General features: G+C 34.1%; 1 protein-coding gene across 1 annotated transcript; it reads right to left on the bottom strand.

Moving 5' to 3' along the window:
* Positions 1–5,852: 5,852 nt before the first annotated feature.
* On the bottom strand, positions 5,853–20,868 carry LOC138323841 (serine-rich adhesin for platelets-like). The gene is made up of 8 exons (XM_069268721.1): positions 20,676–20,868; positions 16,689–17,512; positions 15,494–15,610; positions 14,259–14,384; positions 11,614–11,754; positions 10,905–10,988; positions 9,069–9,185; positions 5,853–8,570 (listed from the first exon to the last, which is right to left on the bottom strand). The coding sequence occupies exons 2-8, from the start codon at positions 17,458–17,460 to the stop codon at positions 7,177–7,179; spliced, it is 2,751 nt and encodes a 916-aa protein (XP_069124822.1). The 5' UTR covers positions 17,461–17,512; positions 20,676–20,868; the 3' UTR covers positions 5,853–7,176.
* Between the last annotated feature and the right edge of the window lie 424 nt (positions 20,869–21,292).

Here is a 21,292-nt window from a genome sequence, read left to right as displayed (position 1 = left end):
AATATTAGCCTGATATTCTGTCGATAGTTCTACCAGCTATATGGAGTATATATGGTAACGGGACTGAAATGGGTCGATCATCAGCGACCCATTTCAGCCCGTTACAATACTTCAGCCTTCTCTCTAAAAGTCTACCGTGGATATTTTATTGGACGTAATTGATAGAATATTTAAAAAAAAGTCATAGACACAGCATTTCCCATTTATTAATGGAAGCGAAGAGCTTATGCTCCATCTTTGCTAAAACGTGATTTGGTATCGGTGGACTCGGACAAAATCAAAGCGAGCGCCTGCTCTTTGGCCAAAGGCGAGAGCCAGGGTGTTTGACGCATTACTATGCTCGCAAAAATATTTGGCGTTGTAGATCAATATGTTAATATATATAAATGTAATACGTGTAGATTATGTAAACCCGACAGAAATTAAGAACACCCACGAATAGCGCTTCTAAACAGGAGAAAACCGATGTTTTTGCAGTTCTACAACAGTTTCATGCAATTGGATTTTGGGTATATTTCTTTGATTTGACGTCTACACAAGCTTTATGGACACAGATTTATGCTTTGTTACCTCCAACACTCCGTAAGAGAATTTCCGAGTTCAGCTAAAAATATGCATCTTTCTATATGGATTATTTCTTTTACCTGTTGCCAGATCCTTTTGTCTTCTTTGCCATTTTTTGTGTATAGCCAGAAGTTTGAAGATCGAGCGCTTCGAATCGATGCGAGACATTTACCATTGTGAAACTGGGACGACTGTATAAATGCGCCGGGTGTTGGATACGTCTATTTGTATTTAACTAGTGGAATATGAGCAAGATTTTCAATTTTAACCCTTATTACTTTTTTCTCAGCGTCCCGTCACAATTAGCCTGCCATAAGACAGCATGACAACCCCAAGAGAGCTTTAAAAGGGTACAACAGACGCCATTGTTCGAACCTGTTCAAAATATTTCGGATGCATCAGCAAAAGTACCTATACAGGAAGATGTCGTTCTGTGACAAAAGTATCATGCACAGGCTTTTATAGACATACGGACACCTCTATATACATGTGTAATACAGTGTTATGTGTGGCACCTCTACCTACAGTAAAATTTCTGCAACAGATACACATACAACTGTTTCTATAAACACACAAACGATTATCACTAAAACAAAACATAACACAGTTTATCATCGTCACAGGTTTATCGTACTGTTGACAATCCGTGATAACAATTCCATATCCACCAAATAACTTTACCATTCTAATTCAAATGTATATGATTTTTATACATTACTGCAGTAATCAAATAAGTCGACTTAACTGAAAAACTGTTTAATATCGTACTTAATCACCAGCAGAGTAATAATAAGAGTTTTTCCCATTCCATCCTCGAAATTCCAGGGATTACTATCACTCTCATAATGTCTACCCCTGGAATATGTGATAGTAAATCTGAAGGCCCTGTGAGCGACAGCAGATGATAAGATAGTTTGGATCTTTGATTTAGGTATACACTGTGGTGAAATGAATGTATGACTTTGAATTTTGAGTCCTATCTACATAATCTTCAAAAGCTGTAGGCCTGTGATTGGTCAGGTTTTTATCTATCAAATGCCTTCAATTTTACAATGACATATTTCTCAGGTGGACATAACGACAGTGATAGTAACCCCTGTAATATTGATGATGGTTCCACTATGGCACTATCTTTTTGTGTAGACTAAATGCTAGAGCTTAATTGCAGACAAAAAATTCACTCTGCCAAAAATTTCATAAAACTATAGTGTAATGCTTAGTTTATGCTGAAATATAATTTCTATAGTACTGATTCATTACCTGGTATATTTTTTCTACAACCATATTCAACCCAATAAGTGCTTAAAATTGAAAAAATGAGGGGGCACTTCATAGGACCAAATTTGGACTAACTTTTCAAAAAAACATCAAAAAAATCATTGGGCAAAGTCAGTCATTAATAAATTTGCAAAAGAAATCAAATAAAGAAACCTACACAGATTTCATAGTTTCCGTCTGCATTAGAATTAAGGCAATTGGAATTGAGGCCTCTTTAAAAAGGGGGAAGGGCGCTTAAAGGGACAGGGCTGCTTATTGGGTCAAATACAGTACATGTTATAATGATTTACAGTACATCTAAGTGCTGACATCTTCTTTCTATCATCTATTTTTAAAACATTAGGGCCTAAGTCCACCAACAAAATCTATGTGTATCAGATACAAAATATAACATAGAGTCTACATGTACTTCTCTTGTACAAAATATAGCATACATTTGTACATCAAATGTACTGATTTTTCATCTTTAAAAAAGTCAATGAAAATGTGATATGTTACATTAATCCCTTATGAATATTAATAATGATGAAGCTGATTTCTAATTTAATCTCAAAAGCGATGGCACTTGGAATAAATAATGAAAAGCAGATTTACATGCAAATTAAGAACTGTCATAGTTGTCAGTTACAGTAAACCCATTTTCTTTCTTGTACAATTTATGATAGCAAAATCAAATAAAGAATACAGACACAGATTTTCCTTCCTTTTACAGTATTTCTTCCTATTCATATACTCTGTTGTCTTTGACTAGAATAACACGGGAGAACCTTTGATAAATAAAAGGTCTGTGTATATAGCGGCTTATCCCAAACTATATCGCACTGTTTATTAAAGATGCTCCATCGCCGACAGAGCATAAATGATATTCTTCATTTGAACAATAATTGGTGTTTAATCGTGTATGTATATGCCTAATTAAAACAAAAAATAATATAAAATAATTTATTCCGCCTTTGGTGCATGCGCAATCAGTACTTCATTCCATATAGGATATAATGCCACGGATTTTTTTCGGGATGCAATTAATTATTTTTCATATTTTTAACTTGAATAAAAATTAGAAGCTCAAACTTTTTAACAGTGGTAATGGTGTAAAGTAAGTAACTTTTGCAACTGAAGAAAAATACTAAATCGTCTCCTCCTGTTTTTGATAGTGAAAAAATACCATTTGTCAGCGGTGGAGCATCTTTAAGACTTTCTAGTTAATGATTTATACACAATCATATACATACTATATAATTATATCATGCACATATAAATAATATTACAATAACTCCCATAATAATATGTTATTGTTTTGAAAATATTATTAGAGCACTAAATTTGTAAAAATGTGTTAATCTTATTATGCAAATACATTGTACAAGAATTTGTATACCAAATATAAATATGAATTAAAATATAGATATATAATCTTAATCCATAACATTAAGAAGCCCATGACCACTGATAACACTGGTGTCTGATGAAAGTGAAGACAGAATATAAAAGACCGTGGCAAGCAAATCAACATGGACACCATCTGGAGTATTTATTCGTAGAATCAATCACAAATGTTAACTGCCTCTCAAGGAGAATTAATGCAAAAAAAAAAAAAAAAAAAAATTATGAAGGATATGTTGTTTATAGTAGAGCATTCATTCATATATAACAACCTTAAATGCTGTTAAGGTAACAGCACACACCAAATTACAGTAATCATTTACAAAATTAAAATATAGCCATATTTCTACTCAATATCAAAATAATAAAATGAAAACAAGAGATTCCAGAGGGATCTTGGCGCCAACCAAAGATTAATCTATGTCTTACAATATTGAAAGAGGGATCTTTTCTCTGCTTTTCATCTTTAAAGAGGGATCTTTTCTCTGCTTTCCAATCTTTAACAATCAAAATACAAGATGGCGGCCTATAGGCCATCTTGTTGACTAATCAGTCCAAAAATGCATTATGCAAAACTAGGGCCCATGGGGAACCTACATATGAAATTTGAGAAAGACCCCTTTGGTACTTTCTGAGAAATAGCGGTAACAAACTTCAACTACCAAAATCGAAGATGGCGGCCAGTTGGCCATCTTGTTGACCGATTGGTCCCAAAGAGAAATATGCATAACCACGGCCCTAGGGGAACCTATATGTAAAATTTGAAAACAATCCGTTCTGTAATTTCTGAGAAATAGCAGTAACAATAAATGTTAACAGATGGACGAACGGACAGAAGGCGATGAATGAAAAGCGATTTGAATAGCCCACCATCTGATGATAGTGGGCTATAGATAAAAAAACGCATAAATGATAAGAGTCTTTACTATGCTCCAAGATCATGAAATGGTGTTAAGTTTAGACTTATCCAATCACATATAACGTTACAATAGTTATAGCATTTTTGATTGGTTAAGCAAAAACTTAACTCTAAGACTGTTTCATGTTCCTGGGGCCTGAATAGAATGTGATAGGATAAGACAGAGAACCACTATACCATCCCAGGTGTCATGGTGGAAAGTTGAAATCAAAGATTGTTTATTATATGCATATTCATACAAATTTTCCTAGTTAAACTAAAACAAATTGAAAATGCCACTAATAAAGCACTACTAACCTGATAGATGTAAACAAATAATTATGATGTAATGCACATATTTATAATCAAAGTACTCAAAGTACTGCAAATACAACGCAGCAGAAACAGAAAAATAGAATGAAATCAAATGAATTTCCAAAATCAAAATACATAAACCATATTATAAAGACTTTAATATCAATTATTTCAAGAACATTCAACTGATCACAGAAAATACATATGTTTTGTTTGACATTTTTCTTAATTAAAGTTCCTACATGAAAATTACAAAGAAAACAAAAGTCTTCATTAAAATGAGTTTTTATACTCTTGTTTCTTATGTTGTACATACACTTATTTTGGTAAAACCATGCACATATGAGGGCAGCCTTATAAGTTATTTTGCCTTTACCTCAGATCTGTGTTTAACATTCATTTAAAAACATTATTTTAAAGTACACAAAAAGGGCATATGATTAGTTTACTTTAAAACTCTTATGTCTATAAGCCTTAGATAGTAAGTCCAATTTGAATTATCATTAACAGAGATTATGTAAGTTGGACAGAGGAGTCACCAGCAGGCAACAGTTGACCTAGATGGGCTGTGTATTATATAACACTCTGTGTATTCTATACACACTCTGTGTGTTCTACCAATCAGAAGGCAGTCTTCCCATGACTACTGATTGGTCCAAAGGAATATTATTCAATGAATAGGATATTTATGAATGGAAGTTTATGAATGAAATGGTTCAAGAGGTCACCACTAGATGTCATTGTAGGGCAAGTCCTACTCAGTCCTACATCAATAGTAAACCGGATAGCAATAATACAAACGCTAGTCGCGTTGTATTAAAAATGGCATTTAAGGAATCATAAATCAAATGATAGCTAATTCATTCAATGGCATTTAAGGAATCATCAAATCAAATGATAGCTAATTCATTCACACATCCTTACTATCAAATCTACATAACTTTATGTATGAAAAATATACATGTACGATGATGTATACACATTGTATTGAATTCAATGTTGACTATTTGGTACAAGTCACTGTACATATAAGGCAAAAAAAAAATATCTGTTTCGGGTTACCTGACCGACCCTAATTGTTTACCACCGACCCTAATTTTTTTTTCTCCATCTTTATGCGAAAAAAAATAAAACTCTGTATTTCGATCTCAGACACCAGTTTGGTCATTAGTTTAGAGTGAAAGACAATGAAAAAAAATAAAATCCCAGACCTAGCTGCAATATTGTAGCTCAAGACTTATAGACAGATAATGGTGTCGTCTTTAGAGCTACAACTGGTGCCTATTACTGCTAATGGAGCAAAGTAATGATTATGTAAACCATTATAAAACGTTTATTTGCATTTCATCTTACTTGTTCGATATCGCTTACTTACTAGGCAATAAAACTGAACCACACAGTTTGGTTTGATTATCAAATTCCAAATGAGGCATTATTTTTTTACGTAATACATATGAAGGTCTTTCTGAAGGGGATTTTTACGGCAAGTCCAGAAATTGTGAATATGACATCGTGTGAGCGATACGGTAGATATTAAGAATGGTAGTTATGTTTGTTTTGGACAAAAATAATATGTAAATGCATGTATACGCATAAAATAATTGGAAACCTACAAAAAAGTATAGAAAACTGTGCCCGAGTGATTTTCGGAGGCAGCGCTCCACTACGACACATAGGAACCAATTCGTACCCGGCCGAAAGGTATAGCAGGCCGGGTACGTATATTTGTTCTATCCCAGACCCTACTTTTTTTGCCAATGTTACCCTAAACAGACATAAAACAGACATGTTTGTTTTGGCCTTATCAAGAATTGACAAGAAAAGCCGTAAAAAATAAGACATTTTCAGTTTAAGTATTTTGGCATTTTATAATTACTTTTTGAAGTAAAATAAATATCACCAATATAAGGATCTTAAAATAAGGAATATAAAATCATTTGATGACAAGATGGTTACGACTTTGGAAGAATAACCAATTTTATACCTTTAAGACTAATATAAACGTTGCTGCATCATTTGATGACAAGATCCAATATCCATGTAAATTATGTAAAGATATAGTACATAGAAAGCCCTACTATATTCTATACTACATGTGTATGTGCCCCTGTGCCAACAATTGTTCCATTGGTCACTTCTCAAACAGAAAGTTAGAAATGACTAGTTATTGATATCAATACTGCAAATTGTGCAGCTTATCAAAGATTCATTGAGAGACAAAATTTCTCTAAGAAAAATAACATATGAAATAGGTTGTCCTGCCATTTTACTGTGTGCGTATGGGGGCGAACACAAGTAATATTGATATCCCTGTACTGACATGTGTAGTGACTAGAGAGTTCAGAGTTACTACCCTTTTTTTTTTCTCTCTGCCATGAGTGAGGTACAAGTATGGTACAAGTGAAACAAAGGGGAGTAACTCTGATAGATCAGAGCATGACTGGTGTTATTGAAACATATTGCTCTGTTAAATGATACAAAATGTATTCTAGTAATGTAAGAAATTCATTAGATATTGTAAATGAAAGTACAAGTTATACTTGTTTGATTCTTGTTTTATGTCCAATTAAAAGGTCTAAGTCATCTAAGGAAAGTCAGGTTTTGGTGGCGCAAGAAAACCATAATATCCAGAGAAAAACAACTGACCAACCAACACTACCTGCCAGAATATATGCAATCCAATAAGTACATTGAGTATCATGTTCAGATCTTATGCTGCCAGCAGATGGAGAATGATGTTAGCTCTCCATTTGTTTCAATGCCTCAAATGTACTTGAGATGAAACTTGTGATTGAGGAAAACAGTGAAGATCCCTCCTGTACCATAGCCGGTTCAGTCGGATGAGTGACCTGTGGAGAATTGCCTGTCGAGTGACTATCCACCAACAGATCAGATACATTGTCGTTTGGTGAAGCTGCATCTGTTTCTCTCCTCGATGGGGAACGTTGTTGTGTTGCACCCATTTGACTTTCATTTTTTCCTGTAGTTCTGTTCTGTTCATCTGAATCTTGAGTATATTTCTTTCTTACGGCTTCGTGTGAAATCGGGTCAAATGATGGTATATGGTCTTGACCAACATCAGGTAAACTTGAAGGCTTAAATTTCCCACTAGCGAACAGTTTATCACTAGCAATAGAACTATTCATTGGATCCTCGTGGTCTTCTGCTAAAGGATCATGGGATTGAGAATCTTTATCACCTAAATAAGACATAGCGTTAAATTTTGAGGATATTCCATATTGTGACACATCTGTGTTTGGTGACAGATTGTCTTCAGACAACTGTTCAGATCTACTGTTGATACTATACACACATTTCGCATAGGTCTGGCTGCGATCAGTAACTTCTGTCGAATCCATAGCAGTTGACATACTCATTTGTGACTTAAAATCCATTTCATCGCCCAATTTGCTATATCTAATCTGACCAGATGAATATCTACTGTCAACATGAGCCTGATATCTTGTTTCTAGATTATCGTCCACTTCTTGCAAAAGGTTGTTGTCAAAGCTTCCATCTCGATTTATTTTCTTCTCTGGAATACTTTCAAAAGAACTTCCAACAGACTGTCTGGATGGCTGTTTTTCATTGTCTTCAACTGAAATGAATGACTGCATAGTTTTGCCATTCTGATCTTCTTTTTCATTATATGTAACTGTGGTGTTCTCCTCAAAGGTATCAGATCGTTTCCATTGATGAACATTCTCTGAAGCAATTTCTTTTGTAGAACTTTGAATATTCACTGATGTTTTCATACTGTGGTTCCCTGAAACTGCTGCTTTATCACTGCTACTTTGATTTTCATTAACATCAGGTATTGACTTGTATTGAACAGGTTTCATTATTTCTATGTTCTCTGTGAAGTTAAAGGAGCTTTGTCTATTTCTTGTTTCGTCTGGTGATAGATCATTGCTGACCATTGAGTGGGCATTGGTCAGTGTAATGTCGTACCCAGGTTTCTCCTCTCTGTTACCTATATACTGACCCTCCATCTTTGCTGTGTTTGGTTCGGATTTCTCTTCAACTGAAAGTTCTGGTTTTTCTTCACTTAGCAGACGGGTAGCTCTGCTTTGTGTTTGATGGCTAACAACAGTAGCATTTTGTTCTGACGGGCTTTGTCCGGCAGCTTCAACTGAAAATGATAGCATTAATGATTTACCTTTTGTGTTAGCATTTGAAACAATAACTAATAAATGTACATTTGTACACACATTATCGATATGTTGAATGACATTAAACACTCTACTAAGCAACATCAATTTTTGGGATGTCAAACACATTTTTTGTACATATTTTTTTCCATTGATTTATCGAGTGTAAACATAGGTATTCTTTTCTCGTAAGTACATGTATTTCTATGAGTATTCCTGCGACTTATGAATTATATATTACTAAAGGTAAACAATACATGTTTGTGCTATCTGTGATTATTGGTCACAAATACCGGATTATTGACCTACAATTTCACAGCAAAGTCACTTTCCAATAATATCTAGAATATATTTGCCCAGTATGTAAACTATATGTACTACATTTACAATATCTCCATCTATTTTTGATCTTATTCTTTAATAGGGGGACATTGTCCACAGCTGAAATGGACCAGTTTATTTACGTAAAGTGATAATACCATGAACATCCTTGTCCTCGAGCAGACGGCAAGATTTGTCTACAGAATTCTGACTAGGAACAATCAAGTGGTTTGCTGAATGGCTTTGATCATCAAAATCATCGCCATCATCATCGTCTGCAAAATAAAACCATTTGTCCACAAAATTTCCATACACTGTAAGTTATTCATTATCCGATGTTTTACAGGAAAAGGCCAATTAGAAACAATATTTTTGTTCCGTGAGTTTTATAACATTTCTAAGTCAACATAATTGTTAGTTCTCAGGAACCTTTTACATTGAATACTTTGATTTATATGAAAGACTTTAAACTTTTGGTCCATAGTAACAAAAGAAATGGCTTACTGGAACTGCATTGCTAGTCTACTTCTTGATTATTGGAGAGACTTAAATTAATTTAAGTATATTAGCATAAGTGACCTTCATTGAAAGTCAAGGTCACTCCATAAAATACATTCAGTGATTTTTCAAGATATTTTGGGAAAAAAGTTTTTGTTGCAAATTGGGAATTTTTAATCGCAAAAAGAGCAGTTTTGGGAAAAAGTTACCCATCACTGAACATGGTATTATAAGTGATTAGATATTGTAAAACAGTAAACTGTTTCATTTTTACAAAAGGTGACGACCATAACAACAGTTTCAGAGGATTAAACAATGAGAGGAGAGCTTTTCGGGTTTTGTTTGTTTTTCAGAGATTTGATTTGGGAATTTTTCATTGTAATTGGGAAAAAAATAGGGGGGTTTGGCATTGGGAATGGGGTCGTTTACCGACCCAAGTTATATAAGGAGAAAAATCACTGACATTAGACAATATTTCTTGGTTTTCAAACAGAGAAACTGAGTGGTTAAGGTCCTCTGACAAATCACTACTAGCCCTCAACCTATTGGATTCAAGTACGAATCCCCATAAGGGAAAGTTGTTGGGCACTGACTATAAGTCGGTGGTTTTACTCTGGGCCCAGCTCTCCTCAGTCTTTTAAACCTGGTACATCCTCAAATGACTCTATCCTTAAATGACTGTGGCTGTCAATAGGATGTGAAACATTCCAATTCTGACACAGAAGGACCATACTCTTCATCATGGCCCAAGCTTAAGGTGAACCAATATGCAAATTTTTGCAGATTTTCAATATTGTCTGAATTCTTTATTTTTTATAAACAAGATACTGTTAAAGTGAATAGTCGGGCAAAGAAAACCAGTCTAAATGCGTTCATTGGCCTTCCAAAAGTTCTCAAATATTAATACGACGGTCAAGTTCTGCTTAGTTTCCCAGTTCTGACCATTAAAGCAAAGAAAAGTTGAAAGCATTGAAAGCGAGGCTGTGTGGAAATGTAACCACGGACATAGTGAGCCGGGAGGACGTTTTAGAATTCCCATACTTTAAATTAATTTCTTCGTACACAGACAGATTTTGACGAGAGATTTTTATTTTTCCATTTCATAAGAAATTATACTGGGTACATTCACACCATTATCACCGACTTTAGCCATCCTTGCCTGACTGTTCACTTTAAGTTGTGAACCAACTTTCTTCCGTGTGCAATTTACCATGAAGGTAAATTTGTAAAAGTTTATCTCCACCAATTATTATTTTCTTGGATTGACTTATAACATATTTTATTGTCATAAATGTACAAATGGATTAGGCACAAGTTATTTCAACTTAAGAAGCCTTCTCAACAAGCCTTTTTTTCTTGGATACCGGTAGTATTAAAATATATTTCAATTAACGCAAAAATTGATCTTGATGAACTTCATTTGAAACTAGAATAGCAAAATTTAGTAACCGCGAAATAAAGTTGTATGCACATTGTATTACTATTTGAAAGTGTACCTGGATGGTGTGTTGTTAACGAGCTAACTGCTTTACCGTTTGTAGAAGAACGTCCCGGATGTGTTTCTTCTGCACCTTCCTCAGCTATATAAACATCACATAAAACATGATTAAAGTTCCATTTCAATTATCGTATAAGATGTGTATCCACAGATAAGAATGCTTTGTGAGTTTCGTATATCAGGTAATCAACAAAAAAATTAGATTCTTGTTGTTTGCTTGTCATCTCAAACTCAGATGCTGTCATAATCAGTGCTTCTCCCCTTATAAACACCCATTATTTCTTCTGAAGAATGAGTCAAAGCTATATAAACTCCCCCATCCCATGGATTTCACAATGTTTTACAACTATGTATATGATGCTCATAATTTAGTATTGTACCCCATATTGCATGGACATGAGTAATTCATATGTGAATTACAACATAATAATGCATCTCAAGGTAAAGAACTTTTTCATCCACAATTTATATTTTTGGTTCTCTATGCACCCCCCTCCCCTGTTACAAGTTTTTAAGTGTTTTGGGCACTAAATTTGCCGCTAATTATGGTGAATAATTTTTGGAACAAGTAGTCAGATATATTTTCCCAAGAGTCTGGTCATAAGCTTGACTGTAATTGTGATGAAACTGGCTGATACAGAAAAGTCAAGGTATGGGAGACAACTTGTACCAATTTGTGGACTCATTCTAATGTCATTGTTACCTACCTTTGATGTGGTCCATGACAGATTTACAAATGTAGTCATTCATAGTAATCTCTGCTGTGGGTTTGTCGACATCAACCCAGCCTCTAAACCTCAGTGGAAGGAGAAACCTTAACTTAAACACAGCTGTATTTTCCTCGAAATCTACAACACAATGTATACCCTCAAAATCTACAATACAATGTATACCCTCAAAATCTATAAAGAAATGTATACACCCAAAATCTACAATACAATGTTTACCCTCAAAATCTTTAAAGAAATGTATACCCCCAAAATCTACAACACAATGTATACCCTCAAAATCTACAATACAATGTATACCCTCAAAATCTATAAAGAAATGTATACCCTCAAAATCTACAATACAATGTATACTCTCAAAATCTACAATACAATGTATACTCTCAAAATCTACAATACAATGTATACCCTCAAAATCTACAATACAATGTACGCAGACTCTACATCCGACAAGGAAAATCATAGTACTAGTACACTCGCACTAAAAATAATTTACAGAAAGAATCTAAACACTAGTGGTCTTTGAGTGGATCATTTGTCCCAATGAGGAAAGTTTTGTGTTCAGACCCTGAGCTGAAACACACTTCAGTCAAATCATATCATGTACATTATTTCTTTTCAAAAATAAAATTTAATGACAAAGTTTTTTCCAACTCTTCCTTTTTCTTTGAACAGCGTTTAACCCATTCAACCCAAATATTTTATAATGGACTCTATCATGTCTTGAAGTAGATGAGTCCAAATGTGTCTTCAGGGATGAATGAGTAATTCAGAATGTATTTCATATCAATATTGATCACCAGATAGAACCAATCCTATAGGGTTCTAATTATTTGTGTGGAAGCTTACGTGAATAATAGACAAATATCTAATGATGCAATTTTACATTTCAAGAACACAGTGAATTATAATCCCAATAACAATTAAACATTTCTGCATGTTTGATCAGGAGAAATTAAAAGAGGCCCATGAGCCTTAAAGTTCACCTGAGATTTAATACAAATGAATTACCATATTCGACCAAATAAGCACCCAGGGCTTTTAAAAGATTGAAAAAAAAATGCAAAGGTGCTAATAAGACGAAATTATTGCAAATCTAGAGAGTTTTGTGTAGTTTTGGTCTTTATTTATGCCTGGTCAATTGAAATTGGGGCCTCAAAAAGGGGGAGGGGCCCTTATAGGACATGGGCTCATATTGGGTCGAATATCGTATTTCATTTACTAACAGATGTCTTTTGTTCATGAATTAGGAACATAGATCTAATAGGTCTACATACAAAGTTTCATTAATTTCGGTTTGTATTTACTCAAGTTATCGCGTTCACAAGGTCAAATGATGATTATTACGGCAAAGGATAATAACTTCGTAAATTACTGTTGAATCAAGCTGATTTTCAAACTTGTCCAAGATATTTCCAATGTTATTCTACATACAAAGTTTCATTAAACTCGGTTCACAAGGTCCAATAATGTATTAAATCGTGCCCGGACTGATATCACATTATGATGTCATAATTTGATATCAGCCCGATATCAGTTATCACGTCATCCGGATTTTTCACTCCGGATTTTAGAGTTGCCGCTTTGATTCAGTTTCCTGCAGATTATAAGTTGGATAATAGATACAATTTTCAATTTCAAAATAGCTCTCGGATAAACGTATTGAGAAAGATATTAGAAATCAGAAATAGTCTGTTTCATGATGATTTTACTGGAGATTTTGTCTTACTAAGATCAGGTCAAAATGAGTTTTGTCCATATTGCCGAAAACAAAGCATCGCAATTCACATTTATAATATAAAAAGAACGTACTTGGTATGAATAAAATCAACGACATGCTTTTGTCAACAGGAAGAGACGCAGGAATAAATTAAACAGTTTAATAGTTCAATTTTCCTGTCGAATTCATAATTTCTGTATGTTATAAAACTGATCATTTTGAAATGAACCTGCTTTGCCAGAATTTGTTGAACATTATCAATTTTGTTGAGTGATAGTTAACCTTCACTAGGATCTTGTTCATTTTGTTTAAAATACAAATTTCAACTCGTTCATTTAACTGGGGATTATGTATTTGTAAAACATATACATGTAATGAAGCTTTTTCAACATTAAATTGGCCTACATTATGACCAGTGGAATATCGGTCATTGATCAATACGTTTTAATATATGTTTTTAAATTGTTAAAATTTCTTTCTCTTTTTTTTTCCTTCAAAATGTGTGATAAAAAGGTTATTACATGACAATTTTGATATCGCACCCTTTATCAGCCCGAGACCGCCGATATCAGCCCAAGCCCGAGGGCTGATATCAGGTCAAGGGCTGATAAAGGGTGCGATATCAAAATTGTCATGTAATAACCTCTAATTAGTGCATAACTCCGTAAATTACCGTTAGATCAAGCTGATTTTCAAACTCATCTGAGATCTTTCCAATGTTAGTCTAAATACAAAGTTTCATTAAGGTGGGTTTATATTTACTTAAGTTATCGCGTTCACAAAGAAATGTTAACGCACAACACACATTGCACAACGCACTACGACGGACAAAAGACTATTGCAATAGGTCACCATACCTATGGTCAGGTGACCTAAAAATCAAATAACGAATCCAACTGCTTACTTAAAGCTAAGGCAGCATCATTGATATTAATGGTTCCTCCTCTATGTCTAATCAGCCTGGCAAGAGACCTCAGATTTTTCCTGCTCTCTCTGGATAAGCAGTTTATATATTTCCGCAGTTGTGCATCTGTTAGAAGGAAAGAAGTGTGAACTTCAATAATAGATATGGCAATATATAATACATTTAAGTTATCAATATATAATTCAATTTTTCTTGTAATAAGCATTTTCATTGAACTTAAAATTGACTTTCATTTTCCATTTGTAATGTCACTTCTGAATGGCAGATATGATATTGTATAACAGTCCTTAAATGAATTTGGAACATTGTTCAGAAGAGTAGATTGAATAATAAGGATTTCTTTGAATAAATTGTTTATGCTATGGAGCTTTTACTCAAAACTAATTGCTAAGGAGATATAACACAAAAATCTAAGAGTACTTTCATTATAAACCGATCACTTCACAGATTTTTTATAGAGTGCAACACAGATTTTTTATAGAGTACGACACAGATTTTTTATAGAGTACAACACAGATTTTTATGTTATATCTCTATAAAATAAGACTCTATTTCAATTAATTATTAAAGGGACAATTCAGTCTAAGAGAACATTAAAATTTGCACATATTTAGGAAAAAACAGTTCTAATAGAAATAAGATTAGTTGGTTTACTGTGATATGCCAGAAAAAGCCCACTGTTGTGAAATGTACGTGAAATTTTTAAACTCGCTTACACAGTGATCGGATGTCTTGTATTCCAAACCCTGGCCCTTGCCTGTGTTATAAATAATTTTTTGTCTAGAACTACTCATATTGCTCTTACAGTAGTGTGTTTACCTTATTAGATGCATGTTCTTGTCTAAAATTAATTTCATCAACTTCTCAGTGGTTATGTATTGCATTTGTTTAACGTGCATGACTTTGGCTCCGGTATGGGAACAGTGTACATGTGGTACCTGTTTTGTTGTATTGATCAACGATTTTTGAATTTCAATTGTATCAATCAAAATACTTAACAATGTCGTGAAATTTGTCAATATATTTCTTGTTATATGTTTCATATGGAATGTAGAATAATACATTTATGTCATATTTTGCTTCGTGGTTATGTAACAGAATTAACTTCACTGAATTGTCCCTTTAAGTTGAATACACTCATTCAAATTTAGAGCAAACTTATGAATTTTGAGTAAGATTTCTGATGTTTCTGTAAAGCTTCCCCTGAGTCTTACCATACTGATCCTCTTTAGGGTACAAATCATCACTGTGCAGGAACATCTTAGAGTCAAACTCTTTAAGCAGAACAGTAATTTGTTCACGAGTGTAATCCCCATCACGAAACATTTCACCTGAAATAGAAGCACGATCATGTGTAAACAGACCTATGGACGGACAGACAGACACAAATTAGACTTAAAAGTAGGGCACCCATCTATTACCTTATAGCCGGTTATTTTTGCAGGTCAAAATTTGTCATGATTTGAACTAATAACGAGAAAATTCTAATTTTAGTGGCTTTAAATTTTAAAATCAAATTTATATGACTGACAAGTCTTTTGGTCTATGGAAAAATAACCTCAAAGATCTAACCAATAGAAATGAGTGTAACATATGAAATTAAATTATATAGAAATATCATTTTAACAATCATACTAAAGACATCATACTAAAGACATAATATAAGTTCTTAAGCCCTTATTATTTTGGAGAAGGATTTGTTTATCAATTTTACATTTACATTATAAACTTCATGTTGTATTCCGATTCTTATTCAAAATAAAATATCTATAGGCAAAAAGAATCTCACAAATAGATCTCATATAGTGATTTTTAGCAGAAATAAATAAAACTATGTGAATTAAATAGGAAGTCATGTGGATTAAATAGGAAGTCAAATGTAATCAAATTGATAGAAACAAGAGGCCCAGAGTTCCTGTATCGCTCACCTGGTTTGTAATGCCAATTAATTATACATTATTCTGAATACAGGATCATTGTTTCTTTTCTGAAGGAATTTAAAGATTAACCAGTATTTGCCCTTATTTGGCTCTGCCTTTCTTACCTCCAGGGGGTAAGAGCTAAAATTGATACATGTACATACTCTATTCCTCTTCCTCTAAGAATGTTTCTGACCAAATTTGGTTACAATCCATGCAGAACTCTACGACTAGTAGCAATTTAAAGAATTTACCTCTATTTCCCCTATTGGGCCCCACCCCTCCTACCCCCGAGGGTCAAAGCCAAAATGTATACAAATTCAGTTCCCCTTCCCCTACGGATGTTTCTGGTCAAATTTGATATGATGCATGTAGAAATATATGACTAGTAACAATTTAAAGGAAAAGTTGACGGACAGACGATGGATGGATGACAGACGCCACACCATGACATAAGCTCACTGGCCCTTTGTGTGTTTCTACCACTTACCAGCTTTTTTTATTGTTGGTGGCAATCCATCACATAAGTTTACGATGTCAGACAGATTGCTGTCATCTAATTCACACCCTGGCACTTCATTTTGCAGCAGACGCTTGGCTTCATCCTCATCCATCTCGGGCATATCTTTAGAACAAGAGACTCTGCTGAACTCCGCAAACCTCTGTGTCTGTGTGGAGGTTATGAACACTAGTAAGTTGTTACACTCCTTTAGAAGCACACGAATGATCTTCCCATAGATTTTGTCCCACAGGAAAGCCTTACACTTATCCGGTGCCTTTCCGTCTTTACTAGCCTTACCACAGGCGTTTTCCAAGTTGTCTAGAAACATAATAAACTTGTTACCCGGCTCGCTGTTCATTTTGTTCTCAATTGGACTCGTGCAATCTGTAAAATCCTCCTCATCATCATCGTCGTCATTTTCGCTGTGGTTGGATCTTCTTGTTCTCCATTTATGCATTCCAACTTTATAAAGCTTACACAGCTTATCTAAAAAAGTTTCAAAGGTTTTGATTTTCTCAAAATCAAATGTTGCAATATGAACTTTTTGGTTCCCTGAAACATCTTTCTGAATTTGTTGCAAAAAATTCTGCATCAAAAATGATTTCCCTGTTTTTTTCGGTCCATGTAGACCATAAATTCTGTATTGATGGGACCCCCTTCTGCCTTGTATTGCACTGTATTTTTCCTTCAGCCATCCCATAACCTCCTTCCTCTCTACAAACGATTCCCAAGGTTCAGACGTGTCACCGCCTTCAGCCATATTGTCACTAATTAGGAAATGCTAAGAGAAGATGTAAGAGTTGCAGGTCCATCTGAAATTGAACAAAGCATTCAAGATTATCTGAGTAGAATGCAGTGTTCACGATTAAAGTTGGCCCGATGGTCCAAGGCTATAGAAAATCTAGTCGGTCTATGTAAAATCGTATCATGAAGGTCCTATTGGCTATGCATTTTGACATAAAATTCTTTTATTCTGCATCCATCGACAAATTCTGATTTCAATCTATATTTAGTATTTCAGGCAGCTTGACAAGGATGAAGAATAAAATTCAGTATGAAAAATCTGTAAATTTAGCAATTTCCATTGGTTTTTGTTGATTTAAAAACATTACAATCAATTTTATGGTCCTTTCTTTTTTAAAACAATGCATGTATGTGATGATATAACAGGTCTATGAAAAAATGGCTGGGGCCATAGAAGTTTCTTTCACTGTAGACTGATTGTCTATGGAAAATTCAAAGTCACTTTCAGAAACTGAGAATAACTAGGATCCCAGTCTTATCCATAGACATTGATCCTGACAGGTTAACATGTATGTAACTGGTGTACCCAATGGTATTCTCTGTCTCTTTATCAAAGATTCATTCAAGATCATCCTCTTAACTTTAGGTCTACAATAAAATTAAACATGTGTCTGTTTATATGTCTCTACAAAAAAGCATTAAGATTTTTTAGTTATAGAAAAAAAATCCTCAAAATTTGTCTTCATTAAGACAACCAAACGACACATATACAGGTCTTTGACAACCCTATCTAATTAAAATTAAATCTTCTATGTCGCTCCAACAGCGACAGTGACAATGGGGAGTGACAGAAGATTTGATTTTAATTGGATTGGGCAAAATTGGAGTAAAACCAGGACCTGGCATTTGAACACTAGTCAGATGCTTGACACCTGGTTGTTAGCGATTGACCTAATCTAGAACCGTTACCTCATTCTCTCAATTTTTAATCTTCGCCTCAAAGACTTAAGTCAATATGCAATCCAGGTTTTGTTTACTCCTATTGCTCACAGACACCAATAGTATCACTATGTGCAGTGTAGTCAAACCTGTCTATATAGAGACTGTCAAAGGACAAGGAAAAAGTGGTCTCTAGAGTATACCCAAGTGGTCTTTAACACTTTATACACAGGTCAAATTGTGTTATAAATGGTTTTGGTCTTCTTACTGTCAGTAAGTAGGCAATGTTTACAAGGTGGTCTTTAAGTATGAGTAGATCACAGGTCCATAAATCAGATCAACTGTTTACAATTAAAACCTTCTACATGCCTATGTGTTAATTTGGCAATTTGTTTTCTATATATGTAATAAGGACCGAGTTAAGAGGTAAGATATTCTACAAATAGCTCAATCCCTGCAGCAATTTTGAGGTTATTGTGTATATCGGAACACATTAATATATGTACAAGATATACTTAACCTGTAGGTTCAATAAGAACAGTCATTTTATCACATACAAAGTTCAATATCATATGGACTTAATTCGCTTGAGGGATGGATGGGTTGGGTAGCAGTTGGGCAGTTAATCTGATCCAAAATATCACCTTACAGTTACACCCCACCTCTGGGTTGCGAGTTCAAACCCACACATGCTGATTGTATGATTGGTGGTTTTTCTCCATGAACTCTTGCTTTCCTCCATCTACTTAACCTGGTATATCCTTTAATGACCTTGGCTGTTTAAAATAGGACATTTCATCAAACAATTATAAATCAGACCTTCACCTTTCTGTGTACCATAAGTTCAAAATAGTGAGTTACTGGTTTACATACAGTCGAGTAGGCAACGGATTCCGTATTTCTCTCATCTCTATAAGGCTGACTTTGTCCTTACTATGTCGACAACCAGGACACAACTATTACCAAAACTCATCCTAAATCTCGGACACCGTTAATAGTAAAACCTTTGTATGCTTGAAACCTATCCACATACCCCCATAACTGAGGTATGAGCAGAAAGAGAATTTTCTTTTCTTGCATTTATCACTTGAAACTCGAAACAGATACTAAATTTGTGTTATACCAGGCAAAAGTAATCAGCAATGTATAGCTGTTCGAATTTCAGACAGGGGTGTTCTTAATTCGGACATAGGGTGTTCAAATTTCGGACAGCAATTAAAAACCAATTAAAATAAGTATGATTTTCATATAAAACATATATATTGTTACATAATCATGAATTTCATGTGAGCAAATGTATATGCATTGAAATAAAAAGTTTGTTGAGTTTGTTTAGTTAATATAATATATATCTTTTGTAACTTTCATCATATATACCCAGATTTTGGGCTCAATGTGTAAGAACCCTTAAAGGCTTTAGCTGATAAACATGTTCCCTTGTCTACTTGCACTTTTATTTCTAGGATATAACTGGTTACCCTAGTTACTACTTCTACTTTTTTATTAATTTTATAACTAAGGAAAGCTCTGAATTACTAAAATCCATTCAGAACTTTACAAATGTTACGAAAATTGAACAATATTTAAGTATTTATCGATTAATTTGGACTGTTCCAAATAAGGAAATTTTCATATTAGTAATGGGTGTTCAAATTTCGGACACCAAACTTTATATAGGTATAGTGATACAATTCCCACTGTATTGTTTATTTTTTACTCAAAATACAATAAAAGGATGTGTTTTAAAAAAAATAAATAAAAAGTTTAATGAACACACTGAATAAGACATGTTTGACATGGAGTTCCATATTGCGTCATTTGACCAGTTCATTGTTGTATATTCAACCGCAGGAAAGGTCGCAGTCACATATTCACATTCAAACTTACCATACAAAATATAATGCTCACATATCTGTTCTTCAATCTTGTTAATTTCCAATTTGAAAGTAAAGCATAGGTCAGTTACAATGACTTTTTATTAAATATCTGGACTATTTCATGAGTTTTTAAGTATTTTCTAATTACTGTCCGAAATTTGAATCCGTCCGAAATTTGACAACCAGGACACAACTATTACCAAAACTCATCCTAAATCTATACATGGAAATATATAGACTACAGTAATCCACGCCAAACCCATGTTTTCATTATCAATGGCCTTGACACCAAACTTAAACATTTCGAAAGATTTGTATTACAATTGTAACCAGACGATTTAGTCAAGCCATCGTTGAAAATATCAAACCATGGCATCAGCTTCAAACGGAAACAGATGGGTTACACACATCTTACCTCATCGGATCAACATGTAGGCCTAATCCTCAAACAGTGCACGTTGGACTAGATAATAGTATATGTATATCATTGTATACGATCATCATCGAAACCACGTGTCCTATATCATTCTCCCATCTTCGCGTAGATATTGTTGACTAGTATGTACATTCCTTCCGTAAACGTAACATCGACTTCCGGTTTCGTCAATCGTGACCTCACCCAATATAAAGTACATACAAACCGAAAGTAGCCAGTAGGTTTGGGGTTCCCCAATTCAAAATAGCACAGAACGAAACGATGACATTCATTGAATACATTTATATATTAATGGTAAAATTATCACCTTCTGGGACGCACAATTGATTGATACACACAGTGGTGAACACAATCACATGGACCTAAAATTGCTTACAGTTTACATTTATGAAAGGTCGATAAAAATAATATCTCTAACGTTATGTGTTATAAAGGTATGATTTAACCGATTTTGATTAATGATGACCCTAATATCTGAGAATGATGAAAGGAATCTGATGATAGGTCCAAATATATATATATGTAAACTCAAACCTATTCTCAAGTCCCTGTGTTCACATTCATAGAAATATCAACATCAAAAGTGAAAATTGAGG

The sequence above is a fragment of the Argopecten irradians genome, chromosome 1, assembly GCF_041381155.1.
Source record: "Argopecten irradians isolate NY chromosome 1, Ai_NY, whole genome shotgun sequence".
NCBI classification, from domain to species: domain Eukaryota; kingdom Metazoa; phylum Mollusca; class Bivalvia; order Pectinida; family Pectinidae; genus Argopecten; species Argopecten irradians.
The sequence above is the reverse complement of the archived record's forward strand: the minus strand, read 5'-3'. Positions and strand labels throughout refer to the sequence as shown.